Source organism: Salvelinus fontinalis, chromosome 32 (genome assembly GCF_029448725.1).
Source record: "Salvelinus fontinalis isolate EN_2023a chromosome 32, ASM2944872v1, whole genome shotgun sequence".
Classification (NCBI taxonomy): Eukaryota; Metazoa; Chordata; class Actinopteri; order Salmoniformes; family Salmonidae; genus Salvelinus; species Salvelinus fontinalis.
The window spans coordinates 3,914,692-3,926,218 of record NC_074696.1 but is presented as its reverse complement, the minus strand read 5'-3'; the positions used below and the strand labels follow the sequence as shown (position 1 = coordinate 3,926,218).

Below are 11,527 nucleotides of genomic sequence, written 5' to 3'. Positions count from 1 at the left end.
ATTTAACCTTTTTATTTAACTAGGCAAGTGAGTTAAGAACAAATTCTTATTTACAATGACGATCTAGGAACAGTGGGTTAACTGCCTTGTTCAGGGGCAGAACGTCATATTTATACATTGTCAGCTCAGGGATTCAATCCAACAACCTTTTGGTTACTGGCCCAACGCTCTAACCACTAGGCTACCTGTCGACTCTACACTCTAACCACTAGGCTACCTGTCGCCTCTACACTCTAACCACTAGGCTACCCGCTGCCCCATGTAAGGAAGGGATCAGTATGATCTAGAACAGTGGCTCCCAAATAAATATAAATACATTTACAAAAATATATATTCAAAAAAGGACCTCAGTCCGGCTTTCAACTTCCTCTTGAAAGTTGTAATAGCTGAATGCACAAGGTGCCATTTCTAAAGTAAGTACTAAAGTATGTACAGTACATCAGTGACAAAATGTGTAGAACTGCAGGAAATACACTTCCAACCCTGCAAAGTTCTCTCTGCAAACAAGAGGGATGTAAACAGTTTGTCATGAACAGAGCTCGTGCCCACAGAAAGAACGAGGCGGGGACGTGGGATATTCCCCAACGGTGGGAAGGGGCCTGCGTAAAAAAGGTCTGCGAACCCGATCTAGAAAATATTGTTTTCCACATAAGGACGACGTCTAGTCCAACAAATGTGTTGGTTTGTAATAGGGCTTTCCTCGTTACTGCAGAAAATGACACCAGGTTTGTAATAGGGCTTTCCATTTTATTACTGAAGAAAATGACACCAGGTTTGTAATAGGGCTTTCCATTTTATTACTGAAGAAAATGACACCAGATTTGTAATAGGGCTTTCCATTTTATTACTGAAGAAAATGACACCAGATTTGTAATAGGGCTTTCCATTTTATTACTGAAGAAAATGACACCAGGTTTGTAATAGGGCTTTCCATTTTATTACTGAAGAAAATGACACAAGATTTGTAATAGGGCTTTCCATTTTATTACTGAAGAAAATGACACAAGATTTGTAATAGGGCTTTCCATTTTATTACTGAAGAAAATGACACAAGATTTGTAATAGGGCTTTCCATTTTATTACTGAAGAAAATGACACAAGATTTGTAATAGGGCTTTCCATTTTATTACAGAAGAAAATGACACCAGATTTGTAATAGGGCTTTCAATTTTATTACTGAAGAAAATGACACCAGATTTGTAATAGGGCTTTCCATTTTATTACTGAAGAAAATGACACCAGATTTGTAATAGGGCTTTCCATTTTATTACAGAAGAAAATGACACCAGATTTGTAATAGGGCTTTCCATTTTATTACTGAAGAAAATGACACCAGATTTGTAATAGGGCTTTCCATTTTATTACTGAAGAAAATGACACAAGATTTGTAATAGGGCTTTCCATTTTATTACTGAAGAAAATGACACCAGATTTGTAATAGGGCTTTCCATTTTATTACTGAAGAAAATGACACCAGATTTGTAATAGGGCTTTCCATTTTATTACTGAAGAAAATGACACCAGATTTGTAATAGGGCTTTCCATTTTATTACTGAAGAAAATGACACCAGGTTTGTAATAGGGCTTTCCATTTTATTACTGAAGAAAATGACACCAGATATGTAATAGGGCTTTCCATTTTATTACTGAAGAAAATGACACCAGGTTTGGCACATTGAACAAAAGGACCATTCTGGAACATGACATTGCAAATTAACAAGCAACAAAGAGAGGAATAGATAAATACACATATATTAGTCTAGTTGGTGGACACGTAAACATTACAAAAGTTAAAACATCGTTTTCACAGTGTTGAAATTCCAGCAAATCATATTAGCTTTGGACCAATGAGTTCCCACAATTCTCCCGGATGTGACGGTCACAACGGTTGTGGAAACGTTTTCAAACTTTTAAATACATATACAACGTTTTCACTCATTAAATACATTTACAAATACAAGTACCAGTCAAAATTTGGACACACCTACTCATTCAAGGTTTTTTTTCTTCTTTTTTTATTTATTTTTATTGTAGAATAGTAGTGAAGACATCAAAACTATGAAATAACACATATGGAATCATGTAATAACCCCCCAAAAAGTGTTAAACAAATCAAAATATAGGTATATTCTGAGATTCTTCAAAGTAGCCACGCTGTGCCTTGATGATAGCATTGCAAACTCTTTGCATTCTCTCAACCAGTATTCAAGGCACACTTAACCAGCATGGCTAAGCATTCTGCAGCGATACACCATCCCATCTGGTTTGAGTTTAGTGGGACAACACACCTCCAGGCTGTGTAAGGGCTATTTGACCAAGGAGGAGAGTGATGGAGTGCTGCATCAGATGACCTGTCCTCCACGATCACCCGACCTCAACCCAGTTGAGATGGTTTGGGATGACGCGGACCACAGAGTGAAGGAAAAGCAGCCAACAAGTGCTCAGCATATGTGGGAACTCCGGCAAAGTCTTTTGGAAAAGCATTACAGGTGAAGCTGGTTGAGAGAATGCCAAGCTGTCACCAAAGCAAAGGTTGGCTACTTTAAAGAATCTCAAATATAAAATATATTTTGATTTGTTAAACACTTTTTTGTTTACTACCTGATTCCATGTGTTATTTCATAGTTTTAATGTCTTCACTAGTATTCTACAATGTAGAACATAGTTCAAATAACAAAAAACCCTGGAATGAGTAGGTGTGTCCAGACTTCTCGTACTGTTCATACTATATGTATGTATACTACCTTTCAAAAGTTTGGGGTCACTTAGAAATGTCATTGTTTTTGAAACAAAATCATTTCTGAGAACAAGAATAGACTGACGAGTTTCAGAAGAAAGTACTTTGTTTCTGGCCATTTTGAGTCCGGAATCGAACCCACGAATGCTGATGCTCCAGATACTCAACTAGTCTAAAGAAGGACAGTTTTATTGCTTCTTTAAATCAGAACAACAGTTTCATAACAACTAACATAATTGCAAAAGGGTTTTCTAATGATCAATTAGTCTTTTAAAATTGATAAACTTGGATGAGCTAACACAATGTGCCATTGGAACACAGGAGTGATGGTTGCTGATATTGGGCATCTGTACGCCTATGTAGATATTCCATTAAAAATCTGCCGTTTCCAGCTACAATAGTCATTTACAACATTAGCAATGTCTACACTGTATTTCTAATCAATTTGATGTTATTTTAAATGGACACAAAAAAATATGATTTCGTTTCAAAAACAAGGACATTTCTAAGTGACCCCAAACTTTTGAATGGTAGTATATATATATATACAACAGCATATATATCCGTTGTGTCAGATGTGTTATTTCACATCCAATGTTGAACCGTAATCAAGGTGTTAGAGTACACCACATATTCCTTCATAGATTCTATGTCCTAATGGTTGTTCTGTATCCGCCACCACAAATACACTGTAAAGCCACAATGGTGTAATGATGTTCTTCTGGTTTGTCATCTTCTGACAGACACGTCATTTAAAAGGACACCGTCGTAATGGTGAATAGTGTTCAGGTGATATTTAAGACTAGCAAAACCTGTAAAGCATCTACCACACAGTTTACAGCGATAGGGTTTCTCTCCGGTGTGAATCCGCTGGTGTACTTTCAGGTTGCCTTGGGTGCTGAAGCCTCGTCCACACACAGTGCACGTGAAAGGTCTCTCCCCTGTGTGAACCAGCTTATGTCTGGCCAGATGGTAAGTGTCTTTAAAACATTTGCCACACTCTATGCAACCATATGGCTTCTCCTCCATGTGAGTTGACTGGTGCTGTTCAAGGTCTTCCCTCTGGTCGAAGCCTTTCCCACAGTCCTTACACTGGTAGGAGTTCTCCCCTGTGTGGAACAGCATGTGTTTGGTCAGGTATTGCTTGGTAGGGAAGCCTTTGTCACATTCTTTGCATTGGAATAGTTTCTCTCCAGTGTGAATCCTCAAGTGCACCTTCATATATCCCTTAGATCGGAAGCATTTACCACATTCTCTGCATTTGAAGGGTCTCTCGCCTGTGTGAGTACGCATGTGTAGTTTCAGATTATGATTGTAAGGGAAACATTTGCCACAAACATGACAAGTAGGTTTGGCCGCAGGTTGAAGTTGAGGAGTAGGCATCCCTTTAGTGAAGGTTTGCCGGTGAGCAGTAGGCCTAGGTTTTGGTTCAGTGAGTATTTGAGGATGAGTACTGGGCCTAGGTTTTGGTTCAGTGAGTATTTGAGGGTGAGTACTGGGCCTAGCTTTTGGTTCAGTGAGGGTTTGAGGGTGAGCAGTGGCCCTAGGATTTGGTTCAGTGTGGGTTTGAGGGTGAGCAGTACTTCTCTCTTTAGTGTGGGTTTGCACGTGGACTGTCAGATTTTCTTTGGAGTCCAAGACTCCTTCACACACACCGCAACGGTATTGTTTAGCATGCTTTGTGTGTGTTCTTTGCACGTGATTAACTAAAAAACCCATACGAACAAAAGTCCTCCCACACAGCTTGCAGCAATGAGGAGAAGCTTCTTCAACAACACTTATTCCCTTCTTCACCCGTTTTCTTTGTGATTTCCGTGTCTTTGACCCCAGCGGTCGCTCCCTGCTCCCCCCATCGGTCTCCCTCCCGCTGTTCACACTGTTTTCACTCCGAGCTGCAGGACTGGATGGTTCTGATACTATGTAGTCTATATAGTCTTCGTCATCAGGCTCTGTCTGGATCCTTCCAGTTGTGTTATTGAACGGTGAACCTCCGTCTCGACTCCCCACAGTGTGCGATGCATGACGTGTGTTCACACCCTCACAGTCACTCACCACACAGACAGTTATGAAGTCTTTGGTATCAGACTCCAGCCCTTGAAGCAGCTCTTCCTCCTGTTCATCTTTAATCTGTGTGGGCTCTGGGACCTGTTGCCCCATACTGGGACACTCTTCACAGTGCTGCTGCTCAGGGGGAACCCCCTCTTTAGAGACTGTGAAGGTGAGCTGTTGGGGGTCTAAATTAGAACAAAGAGAAATACAAAATTAGTAATGTTATCATTATATATATAGTTAGACGTTTGACATCTAAAATTGTACCCATAGTTCTCAGAAAAACGCGGCAGTTGCTGTTACAAAGCTTGCTACATGTTTAGCAAACTAGCTAACTACTTTACGGTGGTATACATTCATCAAGTTGTGCTAGCTAGTTAGCTTAGCTAGCTAACGTTAGGTCGATAGTAAATTAGCTATCTATCTTGCCAAGTTGCGACTGGATGTGAATCCAATTTTGAATCGTTGTCGATAATACTAAGAGAGAGGCCATAATTATCTCATCCTTACATATTGATATAGCTAGCTAGGGCAACGGGTGTCCACATATACCTTTTGTATGTAAGTGTAAATGTGGTTTGACATCCAGCAACAGTCGTAACCGTTCGTTCTCCTCCTTGGAACGGAAGATTTCCTCCTGATAGTCTGTTATTGTTCTCTCTACTGCCGATGTTATCTCCCTCGCCGCCGCGGTCAGCCGTTCTGTAAGATACGCGTTGAACAACTCCAGTTTGGACATTTTGAGATTTAAAAAAAAAATACGTTATGAAAGTCGGTTTAAAATTGTTCTTCTGCTAAATGTGCTGTGATTTTATTCCCTTGTGCCCATTGATGTATAAAATAACTGTAGCCCGCTATCCAAGATGGACGACAAGCATCTTCTACTTAATCTACTCATTTGCGTAGTCTCTTACGTAATCACGTTTCACACGTCCCTCTACTGGGTTAGGAACTCAAAATCTGCCTTTGACTCCCAGTCAAATTAGGCTAAAATTTGATTTGTTAAAATCTTGCTCATACTCTTAAATGAAATACCATGACTGTCTTCTCTTTAGCTGGGAATGTTGTTTAAAATGTCAGAGAAAGCATAGTTTGGTGATATCGTTACCAATTTACTGCCTACCCCTTAAAAATATACCTTTTCATGTGCAGGTTGTGCTCTTAGCGTGCTAACACTCATTAAGACAGGCTGGTAGAATAGCTAGCCATAGCTAGCATTCCCCGGTTGAAGTTCAAATCAAGTCAAACTTTATTTGTCACAATTGCCAAATACAACAAGTGTAGACCTTACCGTGAAAAGCTTATTTACAAGCCCTTAACCGACAGTGCAGTTCAAGATGAGTTAATTAAAGAAAATATTTACAAAATAAACAAAACGTTTTTTTTAAGTAACACAGTTTAATTTATTTAACCAGGAAGGGCTCATTGAGATTTAAAATCTATTTTTCAAGAGCATCCTGGCCAAGATAGGCAGCACCAAGTCATTACAAAAATTACAGACAGACAACATGAAAAACTACAAGTAATCTAGTAAAAACCATTGAATTCACAAGAGTATAACAAAAATCAAAAAACAGCAAATTAAAAACATTGACAGGTCAGGGAATCAGTCTCAAGGTCATTCATCAGTGATTTAAAAATACCAATCGGGACAAGTTCCTCCAGAAAAAAAATAACAATAATAACAATAAAATAGCAATAACAATAACAACAATACCAATAAAAATAACAACAATAACGAGGCTATATACAGGGGGTACCGGTACAGGTTAGTTGAGGTAATTTGTACATGTAGGTAGGGGTGAAGTGACTATGCATAGATAATAAACAGAGAGTAGCAGCAGTGTACAAAACAAATGGGGGGGGGGGGGGGGGTAAATAGTCCGGTGGCCATTGAAGTAACTTTTCAGCATAATGTAGTTGACTGGTGACTATAAACTCACCACGTCCAGTTTATTAGGTACACCACCTCGTTCACAAAAATGGATCGCTCCTACAGACAATGTGGCCATGGTTTGCTATATAAAACAAGCAAGCAGGCATCCAGCTACTGTTCGATTGAACTTTAGAATTGTAACGGCAGTCTAGCTCTTCCTCCTCCTCAGACGAGGAGAGGCGAGAAGGATCGGAGGACCAATGTGCAGCGTGGTAAGTTTCCATAATTTAATAACATGAAAACTAGACAAAATACAAAACAACAAACAACAAACATACTAACCGTCACAGTCCCGTGTGGCACAAACATTGACACAGAAAACAACCACCCACAAAATCCCAACACAAAACAAGCCACCTATATATGATTCCCAATCAGGGACAACGATTGACAGCTGCCTCTGATTGAGAACCATATTAGGCTGAACACAGAAACAGACAAACTAGACACACAACATAGAATGCCCACCCAGCTCACGTCCTGACCAACACTAAAACAAGCACAACACATAAGAACTCTGGTCAGGACGTGACAGTACCCCCCTCCTGAGGTGCGGACTCCGAACGCACCCCTAAAACTCAAGGGGAGGGTCTGGGTGGGCATCTGTCCGCGGTGGCGGCTCCGGCGCAGGACGAGGACACCACTCCACCACTGTCTTTGTCCCCCTCCTTAGCGCCCTTTGAGTGGCGACCCTCGCCCCCGACCTTGGCCTAGGAATCCTCCCCAAGGCCCCCACATGATTTAGGAGACAGCTCAGGACAGAGAGGTAACACTCTAACCACTAGGCTACCTGCCGCCTCATATTTTTTAAAATGTTTTATTTCACCTTTATTTAACCAGGTAGGCTAGTTGTGAACAAGTTCTCATTTATACTAATCTCATATGTGTATGTACTGTACTCATCTCGGGTGTATAAGTGTTGGTCCCATGTTTCCTGAGCTGAAATAAAAGATCCCAGAATTTTTCCATACGCAAGCTTAGTTTTATCAAATGTTGTGCAACATTTGTTCACATCTTTGTTAGTGACCATTTCTCCTTTGCCAAAGATAATCTATCCACCTGACATATCAAGAAGGTAAGTAAACAGCATGATCATTACACAGGTGCACCTTGTGCTGGGGACAAAAAAAGACAACTCTAAAATGTGCAGTTTTGTCACACAACACAATGACACGGATGTCTCAAGTTTTGAGGGACCGTGTAATTGGGTTGCTGACTGCAGGAATGTCCACCAGAGCTGTTGCCAGATAATTTAATGTTAATTTCTCTACCAACGTCATTTTATAGAATTTATTAGTACGTCCAACCGGCCTCACAACCGTAGATCACGTGTAACCACACCAGCCCAGGATCTCCACATCCGGCTTCTTCACCAGCAGGATCATCTGAGACCAGCCTCCCAAACAGCTGATGAAACTGTGGGTTTGCGCAATCGAAGAATTTCTGCACAAACCGTCTCAGGGGAAGCTCATATGCATGCTCGTCGTCCTCACCAGGGTCTTGACCTGACTGCAGTTTGGCGTCGTAACCGACTTCAGTGGTCAAATGCTCACCTTCGATGGCCACTGGCACGCTGGAGAAGTGTGCTCTTCAGGGATGAATCCCAGTTTCAACTGTATTGGGTAGATGGCAGACAGAATATATGGCGTGGTGTGGAGGAGCAGTTTGCTAATGTCAACGTTGTGAACGGAGTGCCCAATGGTGGAGGTGGAATAGGCAGGTATAAGCTAGGGACAACAAACACAATTGCATTTTATAGATGACCATTTGAATGTTGAGAATACCGTGACTAGATCCTGAGGCCAAATTGTTGTGCCCTTCATCCACCGCCATCACCTCATGTTTCAGCATGATAATACACGGCCCTGTGTCGCAAGAATCTGTACACACTTTCCAGAAAATGCCCCAGTTCTTCCGTGCCCTGTATACTCACCATACATGTCACCCATTGAGCATGTTTGGGATGCTCTGGACCGATGTTTATGACAGCGTGTTCCTTTTTCCCGCCAATATCCAGCAACTTCACTCAGCCATTGAAGAGAAGTGGGACAACGTTCCACGGGCCACAATCAACAGCCTGATCAACTCTATGTGAAGGAGACGTGTCACACTGCATTAAGGCAAATTGGTGGTAACATCAAATACTGACTGGTTTTCTGAGCCACGCCCCTACTTTTTTGTTTTTAAGGTATCTGTGACCAACAGATGCATATCTGTATTCCCAGTCATGTGAAATCCATAGATTATGGCCTAATGAATTCATTTCAATTGGCTTTCCTTATTTCCTTATATGAACTGTAACTCAGTCAAATCTGAACTGGTTTCATTTTGCATTTATATTTTGTTCAGTGTATATTTGCATCAGAAGGATGAACACAATACACTTACAGGGCCTTCAGAAAGTATTCATACCCCTTGACTGATTCCACATTTTGTTGAGTTACAGCTTGAATTCAAAATAAATTAAATAGACGTTTTTTCTCTCACCCATCTACACACAAACCCCCATAATGACAAAGTGAAAAACATGTTTTAAAGACATTTAAGCAAAATTTATTGAAATTTAAATACACAACTATCTCATTTACATAAACAATCCACACCCCTGAGTCAATACATGTTAGAATCAACTCCGGCAGAGATTACAGCTTCTTGATAGAACATGGAGTTCAGAGTGAAGGATGTTTTACATGATACCAATAAGATTCACTAGGGGGACATCCTTCACTATCCTTGGACTGTATCAACACCATGTAGGGAAGGGGTCAGTACGGTCTAGAACCGTGGTTACCAAACTGTGTGTGTGGGGGGGGGGGTCGACATTACTATCATAATCTGAAACTACACGTGTGCACTCACACAGGCGAGAGACCGTTCAAATGCAAAGAATGTAGTAAAGGCTTCCCTACCAAGCAATACCTGACCAAACACATGCTGTTCCACACAGGGGAGAAATCCTACCAGTGTAAGGACTGTGGGAAAGGCTTCGACCAGAGGGAAGACCTTGAACAGCACCAGTCTCAACTCACATGGAGGAGAAGCCATATGGTTGCATAGAGTGTGGCAAATGTTTTAAAGACACTTACCATCTGGCCAGACATAAGCTGGTTCACACAGGGGAGAGACCTTTCACGTGCACTGTGTGTGGACGAGGCTTCAGCACCCAAGGCAACCTGAAAGTACACCAGCGGATTCACACCGGAGAGAAACCCTATCGCTGTAAACTGTGTGGTAGATGCTTTACAGGTTTTGCTAGTCTTAAATATCACCTGAACACTATTCACCATTACGACGGTGTCCTTTTAAATGACGTGTCTGTCAGAAGATGACAAACCAGAAGAACATCATTACACCATTGTGGCTTTATAGTGTATTTGTGGTGGCGGATACAGAACAACCATTAGGACATAGAATCTATGAAGGAATATGTGGTGTACTCTAACACCTTGATTACGGTTCAACATTGGATGTGAAATGACACATGGTATCATGTACAGTAGTAACCAAAAACAGTGTTAAACAAATAAAAAGATATGTTATATTCTTCAAAGTAGCCCCCCTTTGCCTTGATGACAGCTTTGCACACTCCTGGCATTCTCTCAACCAGCTTCACCTGAAATGCTTTTCCAGCAGTCTTGAAGGAGTTCCCACGTATGCTGAGCACTTGTTGGCTGTTTTTCCTTCACTCTGCGGTCCAACTCATCCCAAACCATCTGAAGTGGGTTGAGGTCAGGTGATTGTGGAGGTCAGGTCATCTGATGCAGCACTGCATCACTCTCCTTCTTGGTCAAATAGCCCTTACACAGCCTGGAGGTGTTTTGGGTCATTGTCCTGTTGAAAAACAAATAAAAGTCCAACTAAGCGCAAACCAGATGGGATGGCGTATCGCTGCAGAATGCTGTGGTAGCCATGCTGGTTAAGTGTGCCTTGAATTTTAAATAAATCACTGACAGTGTCACCAGCAAAGCACCATCACACCTCCACCTCCATGCTTCATGGTGGGAACCACACATGCAGAGATCATCCGTTCACCGGTCTAATGTCTAATGTTCTTGTTTCTTGGCCCAAGCAAGTCTCTTCTTCTTACTGGTGTCCTTTAGACTTCCAATTGAATGAACTAAACATGTTCATTAATAATTGCATAATAACACAAGGCTACAACAACAAAATTAGTTACAGGCTATATTTATTAAATCAGTTTACCTGCTCCAGGTAGGCCGCACAAGTGGCACAAATTGATTTGCAATGACTCCAGTGATATCGTCATTTCAATAAATATGTATTGTATCAAATGGTAGGCTACAGTAGCCTACAATGGCATATAAATGAATAGACTACTTGATCGCCCAACAGAGGCAAATGTATTATTCTACACATTTAATGTCAGTTTCATTGTGGACTTTTCCCCATTAAAAGAGTTCCAGAACTTCCATTTCAAAATTCCACTCGGGCAGCCCTACAGTCGGTCTCCATAATGACTCAGCAACAGTCTGCCTCACTGCCACAACAGGCAGAAATACGTCTGTTACCCACCCACGGAAAAAGGGCTGGAAATACAGTCGGTCTCTCCATAATGACTCAGCAACAGTCTGCCTCACTGCCACAACAGGCAGGAATACGTCTGTTACCCACCTGATAGGGCCTGTGATTGGCTGACCAGGTCCCTAAAACAGAGGCGTGAAGTGCCCCACTGAAAAATTGGGTGAGGCGGTGGATGGTAGCCTTGTCAATTAAGGTGTGTTCGTAAATTCACTCTGACTATCTATTCCGATTTCAGCGTATTCTAGTCTGAGTGCGCCAGAGTG

At 41.4% G+C, this 11,527-nt stretch overlaps 1 protein-coding gene across 1 annotated transcript; it reads right to left on the bottom strand.

The window, feature by feature from the left end:
- Positions 1 to 921: 921 nt before the first annotated feature.
- LOC129830646 (zinc finger protein 182-like) lies at positions 922 to 5,797 on the bottom strand. Its single transcript, XM_055893238.1, has 2 exons — positions 5,339 to 5,797; positions 922 to 4,971 (listed from the first exon to the last, which is right to left on the bottom strand). Exons 1-2 carry the CDS (start codon positions 5,523 to 5,525, stop codon positions 3,467 to 3,469), a joined length of 1,692 nt encoding a protein of 563 aa, XP_055749213.1. The 5' UTR covers positions 5,526 to 5,797; the 3' UTR covers positions 922 to 3,466.
- Between the last annotated feature and the right edge of the window lie 5,730 nt (positions 5,798 to 11,527).

Coding starts and splice junctions, on each gene's coding strand:
- LOC129830646 (XM_055893238.1), bottom strand. CDS start 5,525: ATGTCCAAACTGGAGTTGTTCAACGCGTATCTTACAGAACGGCTGACC. Junction 4,972..5,338: donor TTTACACTTACATACAAAAG/GTATATGTGGAC, acceptor GTTCTAATTTAG/ACCCCCAACAGCTCACCTTC.